This window comes from Myotis myotis, unplaced genomic scaffold (genome assembly GCF_014108235.1).
Source record: "Myotis myotis isolate mMyoMyo1 unplaced genomic scaffold, mMyoMyo1.p scaffold_m19_p_4, whole genome shotgun sequence".
Taxonomy (NCBI): Eukaryota; Metazoa; Chordata; class Mammalia; order Chiroptera; family Vespertilionidae; genus Myotis; species Myotis myotis.
In genome coordinates, this window is record NW_023416346.1 from 30,503,081 (window position 1) to 30,529,362 (window position 26,282).

The following is a 26,282-nucleotide window of genomic DNA, read 5'->3' on the forward strand; positions in this document are numbered from 1 at the left end:
TGTATATGTGTCTATAGGATTCATCAATTTGGGGCATAGGTATTTAAATGTATACTTTAAATTGGATTTTTTTTCTCTTACAACTGGGGATATGTGTTTTTATTAAAACTCAAATTTTTATTTACCCACTGGAAATTTGCAGGAATGAAATCAGCCTTTATTCTTATCCATGTTCTTATGGGTAGACATTGGATAGTAAAAACAGTTTCTACATTCTAAAATCCATCCATTACTTGAAAATATAGAGTCCACAGTGATATAACTGTTAAATATGACAAATTTCCTAACCGAAGACATAGGCTCTGTGTCATCCATGATTTACTAGCTAACTGTATTGCAGTAAGGCTTTAAAGTCTGCCTTTAGCATGCAGAAATGCAAACAAAAGTTTTGTTGTCTATGTCTTTAAGCCCTTCACCCATCTTTCATGTGTCTAGGTATTATGAGTAGGCTGTGTTGTAGTATCAATCATCTCTTACTCATTTTTAAATACTTTTGGAGGCTATATGTTTTAAAATGACATATTTTTATGACCACATTGTCACATTGCCTTAACAATTTTTGTTCACTTTATTTTGGAAAGAGAGCAATACTGAAGTAACAATTTGAAGCTATTTGTATCTTCAAGAGCTCTGTGTTTTTATGTTAAATATTTGATGAACACCTATCCCAGAAGTTGTTTTTCTGTTGTTAATGTTTATGCTTATCACATGCTCCATAAAATGAACTTACAAATTTTCCAGCTTTTGTAAAAACATAATCTCTAGTGTTTTTGCAATTTCCTGGATATTTCACTTTCTATTAGTAAGGAAAGCATTTTATATAGAAACAATTTCATTCTTACTTTAAAAACAAATGAAAAATTTATTTTTATTTTGCTAGTACTCACTGGAGAAAGGATTTATTTTCCCAAATTTATTGAGATATAATTGACATGTAATGTTGTGTATGTTTAGGGTGTATAATGTCATAATTTTATACAAGTATATATTTTAAATGATTACCACAATTAGGTTAGTTAACACCTCTCTCACCTCAAATAATTACCATTTCTATTTTTGTGGTGAGAACATTTAAGATCCACTCTTTTAGCAATTTTCAAGTGTATAATACAGTATTATTCAGTCTAGTCACCCTGCTATATAATAGTTCCCCAGAACTTGTTTTGGAAGTTTGTACACTCTAATATCTCCCCATTTTCCCAATACCCAGCCCCTGGTTACCTCCATTTTACTCTATTTCTAAGTTCAGCTGTTTTAGATATCTCATGTAAGTGGTGTCATCAGTATTTGCCTTTCTGTGTCTAGCTTATTTCACTTAGCATAATGGCCTAAGGTACATCCATGTCACAAAGGACAATAATCCCTTCTTTCTTGTGGCTGAATAATATTCCATTGTATATATTTTGGGCTATTGTATAATTTTTTCAAGAAGCTTTAGAAGTATTCTTGATAGGTGCCTCTTTCTTGTGTGAAATATAGACATAACAATGAAAATATATAAAATGAAGCACGGTATCAGCAAGTGGCATAAACATAGCAAATGTTGCCTTGTGAAAATAGATTTAACAAGGGCTCCTTATGTGGTTTTGAGCAAGTCATGGGAACCCTACCACCTCTGTTTCTCTTCATACAAGGGCAAGAAGCAGTACTCAATTTGTAGGACTATTGGTTATAGACAAGGATTTATAAATGTCAAGGTTCATTTAATGCTGAAAGTCCTGTTAAATCCATTCAGATTTCTATATACATTCAATTCCCCAAAGAAATGATTCATTCAGCAACATTTATTAAAATCTATTACTTGCTAGGCACAGGGTTCAGTATTGTGCAGAATACAACATTATGGAAGACATGGTCCGTGTCTGACCTCTTAGTATGAAGCTGTTTGTGTTATTTGCCATAAACCAGGTACAAACTAACTGCCAAAAGAGTCCAAGGGGAGAGGCAGGGGCTGGGATTACATACAGCTGTGGTGATTAAAGATGCAATCATATAAGAGGTGCTGTTTGAGGTATTCTTTGAAAGAGGGATAGGAAGATATTCCAGGCAGTTGGGACACACTGAACAAAGATAGAGGGGGAAATTGTGATGTGTATTCTGGCTGAAACATAGAGCTTTTGTTGGCAGAGAAGTAGCCTCAAAAGTCAGTGATGAGTTTAAATTTTATTTTGTAGCTTTCAGGAACCTGACAATTTTTAGGTGATGACATCATCAGCCTATGTGCAAAATGAATTGGTAGAGCAAGAGACTGGCAAGAGTGGGACTTCTGAGAAAGCTGTTTAAGTATTGGAAGTATGAAATAAGAATTTAAATTAGGTGGTTGCAGTGGGAAGGGAAAGCCAATGATGGGATTGAGATACTGGTAAAGTCAATGTAGTTAAGTAAGAGGAGGTTGACATTCTATTCCAGTCTACTGCTATTGCGCTCATCTTTATATCCAATCTGCCATACTTATTTCAGTTTCACATTAGATGCTGCCTTGTGTTGCTGTATCTTTTGTGCCTAGTACATGTAGCACATACTAGGATCTTAAAAATTATTTGTTGAATGAAACATGAGCTTAATGAATCATTTTGATGAGGGAAAATAAATATGGGCTCCCTTGTAAGATGCCCAGTCATCTCTACATCTGCATTTTTACTTCCACTCCAAGTTTAGCTTTTACTTAAATATGAATTGAAATTGTACACGCTCATTTGCTGACTTTCCTCATTCAACCACATTTTAACCTAGATTTGATGACCTACACATTGCTTATTTTTGTGAATTTAATTCTGTTCCTTAACATTATAGAAATGTCCTTTGGACAGATGCTGTTTATACTCTCCAAATGTTGCATTTTGAGTGCTTTTACCCTATATATAGATTTTTAAAAATTTTGCTGAGTGGCCATTGTTAAATATTATTTTACAGCAATTAGTATGATAATCTAGTAATATTCAAGCATTATTTTTGCCTTAAAATGTTTAAAATTAAATTTTACAGCAGATGGCTAGCTTGCAAATCAAGGTATTCTTGGAAGCCTGGTTAGTGCTAATAAGGTTATTTTGAGTCAAGTATAATAAAATTATAATCTTTAGAAAAGGGTTTTGTGTAAAAGGTGACTGCCTGGTCCAATAAAAATATTTTTAAAGTTTAATTACTAGCTATCGTTCTGAATGCCCAGTGAAATTTTCAAGGCCCAATAAGTTTAATCATAGAAAGGCAAAGAATAATTATCATAGAATAATGTCAAAGGCATTGACATTTATAAATAAACTTAACTAGAACCCTCAATAACTAGAAATTAATCCAAATAATCTGCTTTTTTAAAAAAATGAGAAAATAAGAAATGGGAAAGGAATTTCAAGATGCTGTTTTTTAAGTGCCCTCTGAACTTATCAGGTACATCTTGGAGTTCATGCAATCAGTTCAATCTCTTATACCTTTTTCATCTTCATCTCCATTTCTGAATAGTGATTTTTGTTTTTCAGAAGAGATGACCCTGAGGCCTTGGGTGCAGTCCTTAGTAATCAAGATATGATTCAGGCTTGGGTAACTGACTCTACTTTCAGACACAGGAAAGGTACCTGGAACATTATAGAAAAATGTTTCCATAAAGAAAGGAACTTAAACTTGGCTATTGCAAATAATGCTGCAATGGGCATAGGAGTGCATATATTCTTTCGAATTAATGTTTTGGGTTCCTTCAGATATATACCCATCAGTAGATGAGTGTATAAAAAAGCTGTTGTACATTTATACAATGGAGTACTAGTTGGTCCTAAAAAAGAAAGAAATCTTATCTTTTGTGACAGCATGAATGGACCTGAAGAGTATTATGCTAAGTGAAATAATTCAGTCAAAAAAGATAAATAGCATATGATTTCACTTATATGTGGAATCTAATGAACAAAATAAACTAACAAACAAAATAGAAACAGACACATAGATAAAGAGAACAGACTGACAACTCTCAGAAAGGAGGAGGCTTGGAGGCTGGGTGAAAAAGGTGAAGGGACTAAGCAAAAAAACAACAACATTCAAACACAGACAACAGTATAGTGATTATCAGAGGAAAAGAAGGGTGGGCTAGGTAGAAGAGGATAAAGAGGGATACATGGTGATGCAAAGAGACTTGACTTTAGGTGGTGAACACACAATGCAATATACGGATATTATATTATAGAATTGTACACTTGAAATATATAATTTTATTAACCAATGTACTCCAATACATTCACTAAAATTTTAAAAAGAAACTTAAAATTATTTGAATATTTAGCAGCATTTAACTGTCACTAATATTTTTCTTTATTGACTAAGCTATTACATATGTGTCCTTATACTCCCATTGCCTCCCCACCCACTCCCTGCTCATGCCCTCATCCCCCTAGTGTCTGTGTCCATTGGTTATGCTTATATGCATGCATACAAGCCCTTTGGTTTATCTCTCCCCCTTACCCTCACCCTCGCCTGACTTACCTCTGAGGGTTGAGCATCTGATCAATGCTTCTCTGTCTCTGGATCTGTTTTTGTTCATCAGTTTATGTTGTTCATTATATTCCACAAATGAGTGAGATCATGTGATACTTACCTTTCTCTGACTTGTTTCGCTTAGCGTAATGCTCTCCAGTTCCATCCATGCTGTTGTAAATGGTAGGAGTTCCTTCTTTTTTACAGCAGCATAGTAGTCCATTGTGCAGATGTACCACGGTTTTTCAATCCACTCATCTGCTGATGGGCACTTAGGCTGTTTCCAAATCTTAGCTATTGTAAATTTTGCTGCTATGAACATAGGGGTGTATATATCTTTTCTGATTGGTGTTTCTAGTTTCATGGGATATATTCCTAGAAGTGGGATCACTGGGTCAAATGGGAGTTCCATTTTTAGTTTTTTTGAGGAAACACCATACTGTTTTCCACAGTGGCTGCACCAGTCTGCATTCCAACCAGCAGTGCCTAATGGTTCCTTTTTCTCTGCATCCTCGCCAGCACTTGTCATTTATTGATTTAATGATGATAGCCATTCTGACAGGTGTGAGATGGTACCTCGTTGTCATTTTGATTTGCATCTCTCTGATGATCAGTGACTTTGAGCATGTTTTCATATGTCTCTTGGCCTTCTGTATGTCCTCTTTCAAAAAGAATCTATTTAGGTCCTTTGCTCATGTTTTGATTGGGTTGTTTCTCTTCCTTTTGTTAAGTTGTATGAGTTCCCTATAAATGTTGGAGATTAAACTCTTATCAGAGATAACATTGACAATATGTTCTCCCATGCAGTGGGCTTTCTTGTTGTTTTGTTGATGGCTTTTTTGCTATGCAGAAGCTGTGATGATGATAATAATGAAGATGATGATGTCATTAATATTTTTAATCAGTAGCATATGTAATAGGCTACTGACAGCTAAAACTAAACCAAGACTCTCATTTTTCCCAAATTTTAAAGACCTCACTCAAATGGCACATGACATTTACTCCATCTTTGAAGTTTTAGTGGTAAAACATATTTAGTTATATTTTACTTATTTCACCCTCAATTTTCCCACTAGAAAAACATAAGGAAAAAAATGACAGTACTTCTAAGTCAGAGATTGTAGAGAAAAAGGAAATCAAGACAGAAAGAGAGGAGAGAAAACCAAAAGAAAGCCAGAAAGAAAAGGAAAAGAAGGAAAGGAGAGAGGAGAGAGGAGAGAGAGAGAGAGAGAAAAGAAGGAAGGAAGAAAGAAGGAAGGAAGGAAGGAAGGAAGGAAGGAAGGAAGGAAGGAAGGAAGGAAGAAAGGAAGGAAAGGAAAGAAGGAAGTTGAGAGACACCTACTGAGAAAAGCTTTTCATTTTGAAATACTTCAGCTCCAATAACAATGTATTTGAAATGAAACCAGAATGGTGTAATGAATAAAATAACATACTAATGAAGTTATAAAGGAAGTTAAAAGGAAATGATAAAGAAAGTGAGACTCCCCAGAGAGAGAATTATTTATGCCATCGTTATCACACATTTTCCTCTATAAACTCCTCATCTCTTCTTGAAGCGAAAATAAAGATATGTGATTAATTATGGCTCAGAGATATATCATTGTTCTTATGAAACTTGCTCCTCCTCCTCAATAGAACCATTAAATGTACCACACATCATCTTTGATTTCTACCCCATGGTTTTTCTTTGATTTCTGTCCCTACTAGTAGGTCAAGTGCTAGAGCCCCCTCCAGCAACATTCTTCATGTCTCTGCAATTGCAGGAGAGATAAGATAGGTAAACTCCTTGTGGGCAAACTCCGTATCCTGTTCTTCTTTATGTCTTCCACAGTATCAGTAGTCATTTCACAGAGAGGTGCTTATTAACCAATATGCTTTCTTTCATCTGGCAGTAAGAACAATGCAATTCAATACTATGGTTGCTAGAAATCTCTGAGCTAAATTTCCTGCCCAGCTAAAGCAATTTACCTTAGTCTAGATTTTTTAATGTATTTTTATATAGTTGTTGCTATTGTCCTGTCTCACTCTTACTATTCAGGTTTATGAAAATGATCTTCTTGAAAAGGCATATTTCTTGTAAGTTATTTTCGAGCTCTTCTGGAAGAATGTAGTTGCATAACTAGTGAGAGAGCAAGGGAGCAAGGGAAGGAGATAATTCTGTTTCTGAATTTCTGTATTGCAGGTATTTCAGTAATGCAAACTGGGGGCTTTGGTGTTCATAGGCTTCAGCGATACTCAGAAGTAAACAAGTGCTGCTGAGACTACTCTTACTACATAAATAAAAGAATAACGCATACTTGGATCTTCTTATATTTAGTTGTTTTCTTTACAATTAAAAGGACATAGTGATGTATGAAATGTATTGTTTTCTTATTGCATCCCTGCAGGGTACAACTGATGAACTTTGGATTCAGTGCTAGCTTTGAGGTCTGGGAATCTATCAGTACTTCAGCTTCTGTTTGTCTATGCTGAAATGCCATGATCGGCACTGTGTTGTTTGCTTAGTTGATGTGAAAAGCATTTTCCTCTTAGCTTGTCTTTTTCCAGATATTATTTTGGAGAACGAGGAGAAGGGATAATGTTTACAATCGAGTAGGGTTTCTGCAGTGAGTAAAAGTATTAATTTATTGGAAAGCTGAGGAGACTTTACTACAAAATCTTTTATTTGCTTAAATTTGGGCATATGGCAATCATTTAGAAAAACACTCTGGGGAAGTTTATAGAGTAAATATAGGCAACATAGCATACAAAGCTCTTATATATTTAACTTTATAACTAATACCACTCACTAATTTGTAAACAGAAAATGAATGTTTTTGAGGAGTAATAGAGTTTTGAGAATCCCTGTCTTTTTTTTTTTTTTTTGCATGACTTGAATTGGCCTTATTTTATACTAGTGTTCTGGTGCACAGATTTGTGCACATTCAAATGAAATTAATTTGAAGAAATATTTTAATATCACTATTCACCCTTTCTCTATAATAGAAGTGTCAACCAAATTCACGATCGACAATGACAAATCGAAACACACATGTGCAATTGGCGCCAGCAAGAGGTTTATATGTATGGCACATGCACAAGTCAACTTAGCTAAATATATATATATATATATATATATATATATATATATATATATATATATACTTGCTCAATTAGACTTGCTTTTTCATTTAGCTAAACTTTTTCCAGCACAGGAAAGCACCCCAACTTCTCTTTCAGGTAATTGTTAGCAACATGGCAGTAAACATCAACATGAACAGATTATTATTGTAGATCTTGCAGGGAGAACAAAGGGTAAAATAATTAACTGTAGCAGTGTTTGACTATATTCTGCACAGTGAGAAAACCTCAAGTCATTTTCAAGTTCCACCATTTCTTACTTCTTTTTAGTCGGGTCAAGTTTCTAAACTTTCTAAATCTCCATTTTCCAGCTAATGAAAAGAAAATAAGATTCCACCGAGTCTCCTATTTATAACATATTTATAATATGTTATATATTAGTTTTTTATCAATACAAATATGTTTATGTACATATATATCACATATTCAAACATATTACACATTTATATGAGTCAATATTGGCTTCTAAGATGTTGGCATAATGAGATAAAAATTAAAAAAAGGAAAAATTAGTTCAAAAACTTATAAACCATTTTATAATGAAGTTCAATTTTAATATTTCACCAATTTATATACATATTTAAAATATCTTTGCTATAATTAATTACTAGTTAGTATTTTAAGCACCATTAACATCTTCTTTTATTGTCTATTATTTGTTTGACTTTATCCTCCTAATTTACCAGGAAAAATGACTTGCCCGATTTCTTTCTATCATTTTAATGTTGTAAATAAAATATAACAGCAGTCTGGCAAAGTAAAACATTCAAAATGTACCAACCAAAAAGTGTGTTGCTCCAAACCTTTTCATAAAATAGAAATTACTTTAAATGTTTAGTCATTATGTTTCTAAAGTGAATTTTCATTATGAGAGAACTTAAAGTAAGAAGCTTGTGATGGTAGACATGTGTCTCTTGATTAGATAAACAGGTCTCCCTAAGTAAGCACTGGCTCATTGCCAGTTGAAAAGGGAGCAATAATTCTTTTATCTTTTCAGTTATTTGCAAGGATAAGATTAAAGCCTGAATCGGCTTTTTTATCCTCTGCTATTTCACCTATCATACCACTGAGCTGTGGGAGCAACAACTGTTTAACAATATCCAGTTCTAAGAAGAGAAGTGTCCTTGGCTCTTTAACATTGTATATAAGTTCCCCTCTAGGCACATGATAATTCACATTACTCACAATATCAAGAATTTCTCATATATAATGCATTACTTTTGTGGAGAGGTAAAGTGGTAAAACATAGTTTGCAATCTGTTATGTTTTAATACTTAATTCATAGCAAGAATTTTAGTTCTTTTTAAAAGAACTAATAAAGAGAAATAGGTATAATATTTTGTACTGATTTTATTTTCAAAACATACTAAATTTCCCTTTTTATTTGTTCAAAGTACCTCTGAAATATTTAGGGACTGAAATTATTCCTAGAAAAATTGCTGAACAGAATTGGAAAATAACTTAGCCATGATCTAAAAGTAATCAGAATCCAAGGCACTTAAATCCCAGTCTTGCACTCTTTCTAATAAAATCCTGAAGTCAAAGTATGAATAGCCTGTAACCTGATTCTAAACAGTTGATTCATTTCAACACTGGATTTGTTATTATTGTTATTTTCCCTATCACATTGTCTTTAAAAGTATAAGTACACTTTTGAGTTCTACATGCCCAACTGTCCAGTCACTTATAAAATTAAGGTTTCCAAGTATCTATAACACTTTGTTTTTAAAAAGCTGTGGGAAAACCTGAATGATAAATTATATTAAATGGAATTGATGTGTTTATATTATTAAAATGTTTACCTGATGTATCCAGGTATTGATTTGTATTTGAAATCTTTAGATTTATATACTTACCTCCAAATAAATTTGCAATATAGAAAAGAAAATGAACATAACTCTTGTTCATATCCTACTTTTTAAGTACTGAAAAAGTCAAACCCTAGTTCCCAGGCCTGCAAATCATCATCCTACTTTGCACCATCTCAAAGTATGTACATTCTCTGGTCATTTAAATCAAATCTCCACTACTACTGAGCTGTTGTCGTGTAGTCTTTTGTGAGGTGGTGTGTGTAGTGTATGTGAATTCTTATTTGCCTGTGCTCTTAGTGGAATGATATGCTTGAGAAGAACAGTCCATACTATTATGTGATACAGTTCATCTTTTGTCATTGTTTTCTCTCTGCTTTGTGATAGTGTGAAGCTACAGCACTCAAGACATTTGAGGTCTGAGTAAATCTTCCAAATGGCACTACTGTTTTTAAGAGTCTTTTTTTAGCATGGTAATGAGAATCACAAAATGTACACAACCATTTTAATGAGTTCCACTTTCATCTGTTCTCTATGTCCATCAGGTTTTGCTGGACTGTTCTTTTGTCAGGTCATGGTTGTTTGTGTTTCAACTCTCATAACCCAACTCCTGATAATATGACAATGCTTCTCCCAAACCAACTGGCAAAATTCTATTGTGCAAACAGTTATAAAAAGCTGCGCTAAGAGAGGACAGGTTTGTACTAATTGTTCTGCTTCAGTAAGGATGAAAGTCTTAATACATATAAAGCACTTTGAACAGTGCCCAGCACATGACAATGCACAATAAAGTTACCTGTAATTATTCAGGTGTATGTGCCGTAAAAAAAAATGGACATTCAGTTACCTTGTCTTACTCGTTTTCAAGTCACCCAAGATCCCTAGATACTTAACAAAACATTTCATTTTTCATAAATGTATCTTAAATAGCTTCTGGACATACCTAACAGCCAGTTAATATGAAATAATCTTAGAGGGAAACTAGTGGCCCAGACAGTAGAAATATTTGAACTAGCTCATTCCTCAGTTTAGTTAATGTCAAAGTATTATGAGGTAATTGTGTACTGGTTAGGAATGTGAGCTCCAGGTCCAGAGCACCTCAGTTCCAATCCCTCCTCTGCTACATTAGATCTGTCAGCTTGCCTGTGTTTCTTTAATTCTCTGTGTCTCAGTTCCTCAGTAAAACACTGAGCACCTAAGGTTGTTTATTGTGAAAATTAAATGAAGTAATGCAAATAAGGCACTTTGATCAGTGCCTAGCACATGATAAATACATAATAAAGTCAGTTGCTATTACTGAAGTGGATGTGGTGTGAAAAAAAGGGGAAACCATTTCACAAAGTTATATAAGGTCCTTAAAGGGGTTTTGTCATTATGACCACTTTCAAGATATTAATGGAAAATATAATCTTATGGAGGCCTCAACCTGGTCTTTAAATATGTGTCAGCAATTGTCACATGCCAAGTACATGTGCTAAAACTGTATATACAATTATTCTCCAGCACACTCATAAATGGTAAGAATTAGTTCACTTGTAAAGGTCATTTGACCTTATATACTAGAGTCTAGTATATAAAGTCAATGTAAAACATGAAACAAAATAAAATAAATTACAGTCTCCAGTTATATTTAGTAGAAAAATAACTGGAAAAGATTGGCACAGTGATTTTTATACTATCTAGCTTATTTCATTGTGCCACTTTATAAAATACTAGAGGCCTGGTGCACGAATTCATGCACCAGTGGGGTCCCTTGGCCTGGCCTGCAGGATCAGTCCAAAACTGGCTCTCCAACATCCCCTGAGGGGTCCCAGATTTTTTGAGGGCACAGACCATGCTGAGGGACCCAACTGGTGCATGATCAGGGGCTGGAGAGGGATGCGGGAGGTTGGCCAGCTGGGGAGGGACTGTGGGAAGCCTCTAGGGTGTGTCCGGCCCATCTTGCTCAATCCTGATTGGCCGGACCCCAGCAGCAAGCTAACCTACTGGCCGGAGTGTCTGCCCATTGGTGGTCAGTGCACATCACAGTGAGCAGTTGAGCAGGCTTAGCATATCATTAGCATATTATTACACTTTGATTGGTTGAATGGCCAACAAGATGACTGGACACTTAGCATATTAAGCTTTTATTATATAGGATTTTTTTTTAGAATTAAATTTTATTTGCCTTATATAAAAGACATAAATGGACACATTTTATTTTTCAAAAAGACGTTTTCTGAGGTTTCCTAATTTTCAGGGAAGACAAATGAAGCTAGAATAAATCTGTTTTATTTTATTTTTTCCTCACTAAAATAAGTAGTCTACCAATCAAAAGGCACCAATTAGACTATCACTGTGACCCTTGAAACTTTTTTTGGTTAATGTAGAGGGTATGTTTTCAAAGAACACAACATCTCTACAAGTGCACTATTCTCCCAATAACTTTTGTTCCAACTGTTGAAACTGACTTGAGGAGTTCAAATGGACAGATTTTAAAATTACTAATTAACTTTTTCCTGTTCTTTGCTTTGCTTTATTTTTTTCCTTGTTTTAGATTTGGAGATAGGCATTCTCTGGTAGAGATCATATTTCATATTCTTCTCTGTAAAGATATGAGACTTTATGGTTGAGGGATTGATTTATTTTAAAACATAAAACCTCCACTTATCATTTTATCTTCTTTAAACTAACCCCATTTCTAGTCACATTGTTTGTGGATAGCCTTGTTTAGGTTCTTTAAATACCAGGAACAGTTTCATCATCATCAAATATTAACTTCTCACTGAAAGCAGGTGAGCTTAACAAGGTTACTATTTGCTAAGTTAGACTGAGACAGGATAATATTAAAATACATATATTTTTAAAAGTAATCTCAGTACTTTTATCTAGAACTTTGTCAGTTCTGTTCAAATCCCTGAAACACATCCTGGATGAAACTTAATATACTTGGTAGATATTCAGGCCAAGCAGAATAGATCTTTATTTTTAAAAGAAAAAGAATTTGTATCAGTAAATTGCTCTTCTTATGTCTGGAGAACAAAACAAACAGTAAGTTGGCCTAATTTTCAGATGCTTTTAAAAAGACTCCCTGGGCTAAAAACACCACTTCACTTTATTTAAATACACAATGCATTTGGAGTTTTGAGCCTTTTCCTTTTTTTGGGGGGTGGGGTGGGGGGGAGATAGGGATATTTGTCTGATACTCTAAAATGCCTACATTTTTAATGACAAATTAGCACAAAGATTTCAGTAAGACTTTTGGTAATAAAAATATCTTATCATTAACAAAATGTAGATGTAGTCTGTGCCTCAAAATATTTTAATGGCAGTCCACGTCACCAAGTAAAACTTTCTGCTTAGAAATTGTATATTTGGTGTCGGGTAGGAATATGAGGAAAATGCTTATTTTAAAGTGGATACATTTTGCTCTGTTTGGGGTTTGAAACATGATTTCACACTTATGAATTTAGCCAGATCCTATAAACAGCCATTTTTATATCCTGCTTTCAAATTTCTTTATCTGAAAGAAGATTTATGTTTAGCAAAGGAGGGACTGATTTTCATCTTTGTGCCTCTAATTTAAAAATGCAGAGGTAAATCAATAACTATATCTGCCCTTTATATAACCTCTGGGAGGAGGGTTACATGTCTGGCTATAGAGTTGTAATTATTTAATTTATTATTAGCAGCATACTGAGATCTGCAAAGATAAATTGTTTAAATATGAAAAATAATCATTGCATTTCTCACCTTATACTCTCCTCCTTATAAGTTTATACCCTCCTCCTTATAACTTTATTTTTATAAAGACAGGAAATTTAATTTTGCCAAGTGGAAACCCCAAGGTTTAAGATGAGTGCAAAGTTAAGACCCTCAGGAATTGAGGGGATTGCCAAATACATTCTTACTTCCCAAGTTTTAGTGCAGTTAGAACTCACTTGAGACCCTTAAGTCATGGAAAACCTAAGCTAACTGGCATGGGTTCAAGGGACAGAAGTTAGATTGTAGGAAATCCAGCTAGACAGATAAGACTCAAAGTTGAAACTTCAGAAGTTGCCTAAGAAACGTTCAAATAAAAGAAGAAAGCTCCAGCAGTCATATGGAAATATCTAACAAAACTTACAGTTTGGGCAAGGGGTGTTGGGAAGATAACTGTGGGATCTGCCTTTGTAGCAATCATAGGCAAACTCTCCATTTTGTTAACTTTTGAGAAATCAAGTAGGCAGATCATCTAATAACGTCGTTTTGTTACAAAGTTGATGGGGAGGGGGGTGGGAAACTGATTCCTCGCCAGCGCCACTATCTCTGTGGAGTTAGCATGTTTTCCCCATGTCTCTGTGGCTATTCTTTGGGTCCTCTGGTTTCCTTCACATCCCAAAGATGTGCATGTGAGGTGAATTGGGGGAAATGGGGTATCTAAATTGTCCCAGTCCGAGTGAGTGGAGAATGTTAGTGCCCCTGTGATAGAAGGGTGCCCTGTCCAGGGTGAGTCCCACCTTGTGCCCAGAGCTTCTGGGAGAGGATCTGGCCACCCACAACCTTGAACTAAAATAAGTGGGAGGGAAAACAATTCCCTTACTTGTTTTGATTCATCTTATATGTATGTATAGCCCCATTTATTTCCATGTTTAGTATTAGAAGTGTTTTGGGGTTTTTATTTAGAAGTTTGATGATGTTTTTGTGACCAGAAATATGCCATAGGAAAAGAACTCGTGTTTATATAAATTAGTCTCTGATAAAATTGGTTTCCTTATACGTCATTTCACTTAAAGGTTCCGTTTCCAAGAACCTATTGACAATGTTAAGTGAGAACTTACTGTAGAAGCAAAAATATTAAGTGCCATTTCAATGGAAGATCCAGTTCTTTGGAGTTCACTATATTTTCTTATTTAGGAGAGAAAGAGAAGTTAAAAATATGAAGGAACACTAACTTGACTCATAAAATGCCACAAGGTTTGGTATGAGTTTGAGTAGGAGGGAATTGAATTAGATTAGTATTTTTATGAAGATACTTTAATGAGATATGTTAAAAGGTGGTAAAAAGAGGGATGGGTGTCTCGGTTGGAGCGTCATCCCACACACCAAAAGGTTGTATGTTTGATTCTGGGTCAGGTAGCATACCTAGGTTGTGGGTTCGAACCTGTTCAGGGAGCATATGGAAAGCAACCAATTGATATTTCTCTCTGACATCAATGTTTCTCTCTCCCTTCCTCTCTCTCTAAAATCAGTAAATCCCTTAGTGAGGGTAAAAGAAGAAAAGAGGGATGGTTTGTGTGGTTAAACTATGTTGGGAAATGCTGAGTTAACAAAAGTAAGCAGGTTTCTTTACTGTAGGACATATGAGAGAGAACCTTTACTATGCTCTGGTGTGATATCAGACTACAAGAGAGGGATATAGTTTGCCATTTCTTATAAGTATTTAACCAGGAAACTCAGTTTTTGAGGCTTATTGGGAATAGAGGTCTGTGGTACACACTCTGGCAAATGCTGAACTAAATGATCTCTAAGAGCCTTTTCCAGCTTTACTATTTAATATTTCTGTGACCTATTGTCTACTATCATATAAACTTCCTCAGTTAAGTACCATTTCATTCTTTCTGATAGAACTAATTCTGAATCTTTAATAATTCCAAAAGAGGAGTTTGCATTCTCAATAAATAAAAAATAATTTCAGGATTATGACTAGAAACTGATTCTGAAATGTCCAAAATTGCCACTTTTGTGATATATATATTCTGTAATGTGGAGCTATTATAGATTGCCATTTTTCCTGAATATATTATTTTGCTCATTAGAATTAACCATGCCCCCCTGCTTCTCTCTGTATTTTAATATGCACAATCAAGGGTTTACTGGAAATAATATGCACATAATGGCTATTCATTGTCATTTTTACATGTTTTGAATAAGTATCTGCATAGATCTTATGTGTGCATAGGGAAACATAATGCTTAAGCAGTCATTTTCCTGGGCTTCAATAGATGACTGTTGCTTGAATTTGAGTATTCCACAGACAGAGCTGAAGAAAAAAAAATGTTAATCTGCCCTCCTCACCCCCAGACACATATGTAAAAACCTTAAAAACATAAAAGCCTACTTTTCCTGTAATAATTCATATATTCAAAACTTTTGTATAAATTAGAGTCAGTAGTTAGGTGTGGTGGTCACTCACCATGCCTGTCTTATCCTAACCTAAAGGAGGAGCTCTGGGCAGGCATCAAAGTCATTTGAATATACACTTGCACCACTCTGGGTGGGAAAGCTGAGTGGCTGACAGGATTGGGAGGGAGCCCTGTGAAGCTTTCTGTGGGAGGAGCCATGGAATAAAAAACTGCTTTCCCCAACAGTCTACTTCCTTAAATTCCTTGTAGCTGGTCAGGTAAGCTGGGACTGAGAGTGCCTTCTGGTTTGCTCTGGGCAACTCAAGCCCAAGTAGAACCCAGACTGATTCCATGGAGAGGGCTGCTTACAACTTTAAGGTAAAGGGGGTAAATTGAGTTTTGGAGAATTTGACTCTATTTAGCTCAACTCACCAGGGTAGAAGAAAAAATAGGGAGAGGGTTGATAGATAATATATTGTATTAAGCATACTTATACTAAAAAGTTATTTGTTTATCTGAAATTCAAATTTGATCAGGAGTCCTGTATTTTCATTTGATAAATTTGGCAACCCTAGATAGGATTCTAATCAGAAGCCCTAGCTGGAAAGAAAGGGTGCAAGTAGCTGGTGTCCTCTTTGCCCTTGTTCTAAATCGCTGTGGTAGGTGACTGGATGGGGTGTTCAGAAAAGAGAAGTGAGGGAACCCTATGGGCAGGAGATTTGACTGACTCTTGGTCAAGATACCCTTTTATGTTATTTCATAACAAATTCTATGTAGTAAGTGAATTTTGAATTTGCATGATTTTATGTGTATTTTATTTCTTAGAGTAACACATTGAATGTCATGATTTTTCTTTCCTTATTTTTGCTATATTTCAATGACATTTTATGTTTGCTGCCATCAACTACTTTAAAGACAACTTCCATGAATATTTAGCATCAGAAATGCTTTCTGACTTTTGGTAACTTAATACAAGTGTAATTCAATTGTCTCTGGGTTTTAATTTGATTCTGGCTGGCTATTTGGAAACAGATGATGCATTCTTGGGGAGCTTATTATTGAACAGATATTCAGTTAATATTTTTCTAAAGTGATTGAAGGTGTTTTATTAAATTAGGGGAAATTGGGGAGGGGGCAGGAAGCATATATGGGGTATTGGTGAGGCAGGCTTGGTTTCAGTGTGAACAGCAACTATGATATTTATTTATTTGCCCTTCAAAAATTTCAGTGAAAATTTTAAGGTCATGATTATTTGAAAATAAATGTTTTATGTGAATGCAGCTGGATATGTGTCTTGAAGTACAGGGGGACATATTTCTTTTAAGAAGTCAGTATATGCAATAGAGATACACAAGGAGGCCCCACCTATGTGATTATCCCCAAACCAGGTATTCCACCTTTGTCCAATAGCTTATGGGAATTTGACTTGCAACTTGTTCAGAGAAATGTGGGGTGGAAGTGGAGCAGTTTGAGAAGGCAGTTTATTCTAAACCAACCCTGGACTTTCAGTGCTCCCCCTAGGCAGGCCCAGATGCTCTTTAACTATGAATCTTTTGTAGGTTCCTTTATTCAGCTTTGTGGGGTTCTGTTTCCTGGGGGTTCCTGTAACCACAGACCCCTGCAATTAGACCAGAGTTGGTGTCTGTATACTTTGTGGATTCTTGACATTTCTGGTTCAGTTATACTGAATTACCAGAATTTTTCAGCCATATGGTCACATACATCTCTGAGTATATATTCATTGCAAAAAAGATATAAATTAGTTATTTTCTGGGGCTGCATAGGATAACGGTTCATTTGGAACAGACAACCAGGAACAACCTTGGTTGTGTGTTGGCTATGATTCTCCTCTTGGAGCAAGATAAAAGAACTGATTAAAGGAAATAGTAAGAGAAAGAATTAGGCTTCTAAGGCAGACTTAGTGTAAGGCCTTGTAAGATTATTTTTACAAAGTTTATTCATTCAATCAGCAAACTTTGATGGAGTGGTCACTATTAACCAGGCACAGAAACATTCCTGGAGATTCAAAGATGAGGAAGATATAGTCCTGCCTTTAGATAAGCTCAAAGTCTAATGGGGAGATAGGCATGCAAACAATTTATCACAGTGTACACAGTGATAAGTACAACCATAAAACTGAGTACAAGGTGCAGCTGGAGTCACAAAAGAGGGAGAGATAAATAGCAATGGGGGTGGGGAGATGGGCTCAGGAAAACTTTTACAGAGGAAGAGTCATTTGAACAGAAAATCCATATTGGGTAGTGAGAATCTGAAAACTTGGCTTCTGTCCTTACTGTGCTGCTTGTTAATTAAGACAAGCCACCTCATCTCTTTCTCCGTAAGATAAAGGTGCACAAGATGTTCTGTAAAATCTGTTTCAGCCCTAAAGGTTGCAATTCTGGTAAACAAGTTATCTTAGTGGGCTATTTCAGAACAATGGTGTGATTGTTGAGCCTATTACTCCCTTCATCTTTTGGAGGTCACAATTTGAAAGCTTTCTTGAGACAGATAGGCAAGAAAATTATTCTGCCCTTCTCCCAGCTTCTTACATATTCAAACTTGGTTTCTGGTTTGCTCCAAAGTCATTGCCCTGTATGTATATCAGTGCTGACTACAGTGGAGGGAGTGTGTACTTGGCTCGCCCTCTCTATGGGGTCTACGTTTAGCCTCATTAATTTTGCCTTCAATATATACAGGAAATGGTTTATTATAGACTTAAAAAATTCTTGTCTGCATCTCACATTTAAATTAAAACTTGTATGTAAGATTTTAAAAATGCTCTTTGTGCATATATATCAATATTCATAGATGGTAAAATATTGGAGGAGAAAATAATACCGATTATATTTATTTTTATAAAGACAGAACTCTAAAAAGAAGAAAGTGGGGAATTTGCCATTCTCACGCTGACATCTGGCTGATAGTTTATGTTGATGTGACTCACTTTTAGTTCTTTCTGATTGTCCTTAGCCTTTAACAGGTCTGTGATGGTTGTAAGAACCCAGCAACCTAGTATGTATGATTTGTAATTTCAAAATTACAAATTTGGCTTCCTCTGAGAGGCAATGTCTATGCATATAAGTAGTTTTCAGTGGGTTAATATAAAAGCAATAGGATTCTTTCTTTTAATAGATGATCATTTAAATGGGATAACTTTTTTTCATAGAACAAATCATCTGTTTGTTGCCTTTATTTAACATTTAACCCTTAACTCTTGGTAGTCTCACAGAGCAGTAAGATATCTCTGAAAATGTAATCAAGTTACTATATTTGAGAGGACTTCCCCCTATAATTCCAAATGTATTTGAAAAAGCAAGTCATTTTTGCAAACAGCTGTTTCTATTAAGAAATTAATTGACAAAGTTTCATTTTCAGCTTCATAAGGCCCTCTTCTTATTCTGATAGAACTTTCTGTCAGGAACATAAAAAGTACATTTCTCAGGATTTTTCTACCACCAAGTATATGGAAAACCTTATATCTGACAGAATCTCCTAGTTCCCAAGACTTAGGGGGGATTTGAATCTCTACAATGCTACATTTTTTCTCTCAGTCAAAGGCTTTGACTGCATTTGTGAAAAGCTTAAAGATAAGAAAGGGAAATAGATTGAATTTTGGAAGTTTTATAAATGCTTTTCAACTTTTCCTTTGTCATCAACTTTTTTGATGCAGACATATTTTGGAAATTTCATTGGCAATTTTCTCCCCCTGCTGCTTTCTGGATGCATTTTCAAAAAGAGTAGATAAGAGAAGGAAGCTGGGAGATTCATAGGTGTAGTAGTACTTATTTCAGCAGAGAATCACTTTCCTATTTAATCACTTTGTTATTTTCTTAACTCAGTTACATAGTCTAGATGACAATGGTTTGTTTTTAAGGCCAAATGAAGTGGAAAAACTGAAACTGAGGCTAGCATAAATGTTTTCACTCTAATATTTTCAATACTTTTAAAAATTATGTGTGTATATGTAGGGGGAGAAGAAAAAGATCTGCATGGCTTGACAGTTCTTTGCTGCTGTTTTTGGTATATAGTCAGCTCTGCCAGTGGATGGTGACTGTCATAGATACAAAATTTGTAATCCTTTATGACATGGTCTAATATTTTGAACTGAGCACATGGCAATTCTGAACTTCTTGGCCTTCTAGAGGACATGGGACACTATTGATTTAGCTTGGGAAACCTGAGGTGTGATTTATTTTCAGACCAAGGATCATTCTGGGCTGTTACAGACCCAAGTGTGAGAGGGTATCTTGTGGCCCATCCAAAATGCTTAGCTGGCCTAAGGACAACATTAGAATCTTTCTTTAAAAAATAATTCTCACCCAAGGATATTTTTCCATTGATTTTTAGAGAGAGTGGAAGGGAGGGGGAGAGACAGAGAGAGAGAAACATCTCTTGAAAGAGACACATCAATTGGTTGCCTCCCGCACATGTGCCCCCAACCAGGGCTGGGGATCAGCTTGCATCGAAGTACACAACCGAGGTACATGCCCTTGACTGGAGTCAAACTTGGGACTCTTCAGTCTGCAGGCCAACACTCTATCCACTGAGCCAAACTGGCTGGGGCAACATTGGAACCTTTTTGTTCATAGGCATTTATTTCCCAATGGACAAAAACAGTAGGTGATTATATATTGTGCTGGGCAGTTCTTTCCCTGCCTTTGCCCCACCCCATTCATTCACACTTACCAAAAAGCTTAATTCCCTACAAGGACTAAAGCAAATGTTAGCCAATGTCAAAAAAGTTTGCCCTCCCTCCCTCCAAACTCCAATTAAAATTTTTTGGTGTATAATTAAGTCTGGCCTTTTGAAGACTGAATACTATACAGAGGAGATTTATTATCCTGAGTTCTAAAGTTGTTTTGAAAAAAAAAAACTGAAGGACCTTGGTTTTCTTTTTGAAATATTGTGTCTCACAGATAACATTCATATAAAATTATTTGGTCTTCTCATTTACTGTTTGGGTAGAAAATGCAGATATTTTTGTTCTTTATAAGCTTTCTTTAACATAAGCAACAGTTTCTGATAAGGTACTATTGCTCTGCATCTGCATTTTATAAAGTTAAATTATGGATTCTGTCATTAAAAAGAGAATAGTTTATAAATCAAGTAAAATTTCATAAGTAAGTTTTTTTTTAAAAATATCATGCTGCCTTATATTCCATAGTTCAGTTTTAAAACCCAACTTGATGTAATGTTTAAAGAGTAATTCTTTTTCTATTTCTATATACAGTTTTGCTTTGTGAAAAAAATGTCATTAGTTTCCCAGGAAAAAAGCTTAAGAAAAGTTATTATATGTAAAGGAAAATTATATAAAAACACAAATGCAGGTAGTAACTCTTTATCTGAAGATTGGTAGGACATGTGCCAAATACCCCCTGTTTTCTCCCTCCTTTCCTTCCTATCCCGTCTCTGATTGTATTCAATGTAAATGATATTAAAACTCTAAATTGTAACAAAAGTCAAACTCCTAATTATTTCTTTCCCCTTTAAAAAAAAAAAAAGATCGCTTGTTTGGAATTTCTGAAAATATGAGACAGTCCTCATTATACAGCTTTTTTTTTGGGGGGGGGGAGGGGTACAAATTGTGTTCTGTGTAAATGTCTATGGTTGTGTTTGCCACTTGTCTGGGAAAGCTACCAGGGTGGGTTTACAATTCTAAGGCAATCCTGCTTGGCAAGTGCCTAATTTCTTTTTTCATGGCTTGTTATGTAACTGCCCGGAAGTATGAGGATTTGAGTAAGGGTCCTAAATGTGAGTATGCAGGGAAAGAGAATTTAGTCTAATGGGAAGAAAGGCCAGGAATAAGTTATTTAGATCTGGTTAGGGGGCAGGCTTTCTGAATACCACTGCAATTAGTAATAAAAAGGACTGAAATTCAGAAGAGGAGTCAGAGAGATAGAGATTTAAGATCTGAGCAATTACTGTGATATATGAAATTTCACAAGAATTTCATTCCCCAAGGGAAAAGAGAGTAGAGAGGAGAGCAAATGATTTAGGACCAAACTTTGGGGAAATCTTTAATGTTAGGGTGTGAGAAGCAGAAGAGAAATGCTGAAGTATAAACTAACATGCTTGGCTGTGGAAGACACAAGTACCACTGTTCCCCAAGGCTGTTAATTCTGAGCCAGATAATCTCAGTTATGCTGGGTTGAGACTGGAGAATCTAGGGACTAAAATCCTGTGACTATCTCTGGTTTGGTGCAGGTTGTGGGAAGTGTAAGACAGAGGCTCATGGTATCTGTTACAAGGCATATTAATGAGGGAGAATCTTCATTATTGTGATATTTAGTGCATATAAAAATTTATTACAGCCATAATATGTGCTAAAATTATATAGCTATTCTTAGGCTACTTTTATGAATTTGGGAAGATTGGGTTAATGCCATTCTCAACTCTTAACTACTAATAAATTTTCCTTTTCCAGGATTTGCAGAGAAATGTAAAGGTACATTGAAACTAAGATATTATTTGATTTTATAAATCATTTAATTTGATTGAAAATAAATTGATCAATGGGAGAAACAAAAGGGCAACCCTGACAGAAAACAATAATTGAACCTCTAATTTCTCAAGCCACATTTTAAGTTGTACTCAGCTTCTTGCCAGAGAAGGTAAAATAATAGAGCCACCTCATCCCAGTGACCTGATATTTAAAAGCACAGCTGCAGTACATTTGGTTTTGCATCATATGTAGCTCTATAAAGTTTTGAAGGAGACAACTTGATTCTCAGCAGAATTATAGGAAGGCTTTAGTAACAAGATAACTAAATATGGAGAAGTGATTGTGAGAACCATTTAGAAATCATAAATAAGGAAAATTCACGGCATATGTTCAAAACACTTGATGAACTAACTCAGTGATGGCGAACCTTTTGAGCTCGGTGTGTCAGCATTTTGAAAAACCCTAACTTAACTCTGGTGCCGTGTCACATATAGAAATTTTTTGATATTTGCAACCATAGTAAAACAAAGACATATTTTTGATATTTATTTTATATATTTAAATGCCATTTAACAAAGAAAAATCAACCAAAAAATGAGTTCACGTGTCATCTCTGACACGCATGTCATATGTTCGCCATCACTGAACTAACTTATTTTCTCCTGGATCAAAACAAAAAAGTTGCCTTTTTTTATTCACCCATCTCTAGCATTTGTGGGGGTGAAAATTGCTTGCAGTTTTGCTTGCCTTAAACAAATTCTGGTGAACTCAGTAATCTAAATGAGAGAATCATTAGCTGCTTTATATAATGCTCATGAGTTAACCACAACAGGTCATATTTGACAATGCAATATCTGTCCAGTTTTGTTACCACATAGTAAATACCATATATAGTAGCCGGGTCAACATTTAGGCAACACTAAAGATGCTTGGTTCCACAGGACTGACATATTATTCTGTTTGGAAGTGCTTAAGCCATCAATAAAACATTCATATAGCTGTGGCTCCAAAATAAAATTTGGTCTCAATTATCCACGTGATCTAGAGCCATTGTCTCTGGAACCTAAAGAACAACATGGCTACCAGGCATAGGGATTTATTCTATGATTAAAAGAATGTCAGCGGATTTCAAGATTTTTTCTCACATTGTATGGGTTCAGGGAAAAGAACTTTAGACCCTAAAATGTCCAGAATAATGGATCTAAAATTTAGAAAATATATTTATGCATATGTCATATATTTATATATATTCTTTCTCCACCCCTCAATTGAGAGACAATTTAACATTTTTCCCTTGATTTTCTCATTGTTTGATACACTTTTATATCAGATTTTTAGAAAAATTAATGAAAATTACTCTAATTCTTCATTTTTAGGGTCGATGTGCTAGAGAGAATTGCAAGTACCTTCACCCTCCTCCACACTTAAAAACGCAGCTGGAAATTAATGGACGGAACAATCTGATTCAACAAAAGACCGCCGCAGCCATGTTTGCCCAGCAGATGCAGTTTATGCTCCAAAATGCTCAAATGTCATCACTTGTAAGTCACAGCATGGTTTTTAAAATTGCGTATGTGTTATTTTTTTTAAAGAATATATATCTACATTGGAATAACCTTGCAGGGCCTTTGGGACATTAGTTACAGAAAGATTTAGGACACAAGCTAATATATTAATTGACACCACAAAGCTGCCCTGCATGTGAAGGGAGCAATCAGGTGTATTCAGTTTAAAATCTGGGCTGTATTTAAACATGAATTCAGTTTATAGAAAAATATCAATAAAAGAACGGGCATTTTAAGATGAGGAGGAGGTTTGCTTATTATTACATGATGTAAAACTGTGAATTCTACGATATTAAATTCAAACAGTTTTTGATGGTTTTATTGTTACTTTTTAATAGACTTTTTATTTTAAAATAATTTTAAATTTAAAGAAAAGTCGCAAAGATAGTGCAAAAGGTTCCCAAATGATCTCTTACCCAGTTCCTCCCACTGTTAATATTTTCTCATGGTATTTTTGTCAAAACTAAGAAACTGACATTTACACATTACTGTTAACTAAACTCCAGACTTCATTCAGACCTCATCATTCTTTCTGTTCCAGTGTCCAATCCAGGGTACCATAGTGCATTGATTTGAATCTGTCCCCCTCTCTCCTCTGGTCTGTGACCGTTTCTCAGTCTTTCCCTGTTTCCCATGACCTTGCCAGTCTTGAGGAATACTGGTCAGGTATTTGATGGTGGATTTAATTTGACCTAACCACAGAGTTTTCCTTTGCAGAAATTAATAAGATTATGGCGTCATTCTAGACCAGTATCTACTATTTTTGTGGATCAGTGAGCTTAGATCCTTTAAAAGCAAATTTTTCCTATTGATAATTCATCTTGTTTTGCTACCTTAAAATATAAAGTTGCAGTTTGATCTTTCAGGGGGAATTGAAAACTCCCTTTTCTACTGAATTTACCAGGTCTCAAATTTAGTTCAGTGACGTCTCATTCTAATTCTAGCCGGCCTACTTGTTTTAAACCATTAACAAGATACTAACTTGAAAGGTTTATGTTATCCTGTTACCTATTTCATCAGTGCTGATGAATGCTGAAAGATGTATATAGTATTTAAATACAATGAAAATGTGGGTGCAGAGAGCGGATTGACTATTCCATTATAAAGTTGATTCTCAGAATTAAAGGAGATATGTATAGATAGGACAGCCCTTAAGTACTCCATATTTATAGACAATGCACAAAACCGGTGGCAGGGGCATTGATGAGTCACTAAAATTTGCACTATGATTCTCATTTCCCAGAACATCTAGACAAATTTAAGTAAAAATACATAGATTTCATGTTATATCAGTTTGCAAAATATATATATATATATTTGCCTTGGAATTCATTGCTGATTAATTATGTTATAAATTAGTTCCCAGGAAGTCACCAGTGAGTTCCTCAGAGCTCCTCTTTGGCCTTCAGGATTACTTTACATGGTTGAACTCCTTCAAACTAGGCTTTCACGCACTGAAATATTTACATTTTTTCCTACTTCTAAAGTGGTAGGGAAGAGAAAATCTACTAGATACTGAGACAGGATAAACAAAGCCACAGAAGACTGAATGTGCTTGGTGAGTCCAGAAAATGTGAGTAGATGGGGAATAAGCCAAGGGAGTTTTTTCACCCATCCTTACTACTCTCAGCCTCTCGTGGGATGTCCCAATTTCAGAATGAACAAAGAATAGGAGCCAGATTTTATCACACACGTGAGCCCAGCCTTTTCTATAGAGTTGGAGTGTATATATTTTCACAAGTCAAGAGACAGCATCAGGGCAGCGATCAAATGCCTGTTTCAGGGAATCAGAGCAAGGCCTAGGCTAAAATAGGGGTAGAGACAGAAGGCAGACTATTCATTTTCTATTCAGATTCTAGTAGAGTTTCTCTATTCCCAGTCTCAACCCTTTATGCATTATCGATCATGATGGCTCACACTGGGGAATAAGGGATGGCTTTTTTTAGAGACTAAGAGATACATTGAGTTTTCTGGCCTCTTGTGCCTTCTAATTTGATTCTTCTTGCTTTCTATAATAGAATACATTTGCCTTATTTCTTCAGTGAGGGTAATTTTAGATTTCAGGCTGTAGAACATGACTAATATGACTCACAGGAATACAATTTTATTTTATAGCATATCACAAGATGTAGGTCATTACTTATAAGACCCCAGGGAACAACTGGAAATTGTTTTTCTAACTTGTGGATTATGTATTTAAAAATAGCTGTTGTGATGTCATAAACTGATAAAAGGTTAATTTTTGCAGTTATTACATGTTAAAAAAATTAACTCCACAATGGTTAATATGATCCTCTTTTGAGGTCTAGAAAGCTGCTTTGTAGGCATGTTGTAATTGAGCTAGTGACAATTTTAAATGACATTTACCATTGTGATTCAAAAGAAATGTTCTTTATTATGGATTTTGATATAACTATAACAGTAACAAGATTTTAATTAATTTCTCTGGTACCTACTCTCCCCAAACAATCCTTGATCCCTTTTAACACCTATCATAATGTGATTATTTTCTCTAAAATAGTCACATTTTGTTTAAATTTTCAATCCTGATGTTTGTATGGTTGTATATTAAGACCTACATGATATCACTGGCTTGAACTTCAGGTTTTTCCACAAAATATACTTTGATCTGTTTCTAAGATACCAGAAGGGCACATCTACTTTTGGAAAACTGAGTATGGTTTGCTTATCAGAAGCCCTCAGATAAAGGGAATGTCAGCCTAAATGGGATGGTAGAGAACAGATTCTGTTCAGTGTGACTGAACAGTGAATAAAAGCCACACCTAGTCAATTGGGATGGAATGCTTGC

At 35.2% G+C, this 26,282-nt stretch overlaps 1 protein-coding gene across 7 annotated transcripts in view; it reads left to right on the forward strand.

Moving 5' to 3' along the window:
• MBNL3 (muscleblind like splicing regulator 3) overlaps positions 1-26,282 on the forward strand; it is a 90,690-nt gene that overhangs the window by 29,968 nt on the left and 34,440 nt on the right. For 5 of the 7 annotated variants that reach the window (XM_036305115.1, XM_036305114.1, XM_036305117.1 and 2 more), the window contains exon 3: positions 23,285-23,449. In XM_036305115.1, coding sequence (XP_036161008.1) covers positions 23,285-23,449 — 165 coding nt within the window. Of the gene's footprint in view, positions 1-15,717; positions 15,845-21,995; positions 22,078-23,284; positions 23,450-26,282 lie in introns of those variants that run through there. The other 2 variants (XM_036305120.1, XM_036305121.1) reach the window with 2 other exon arrangements.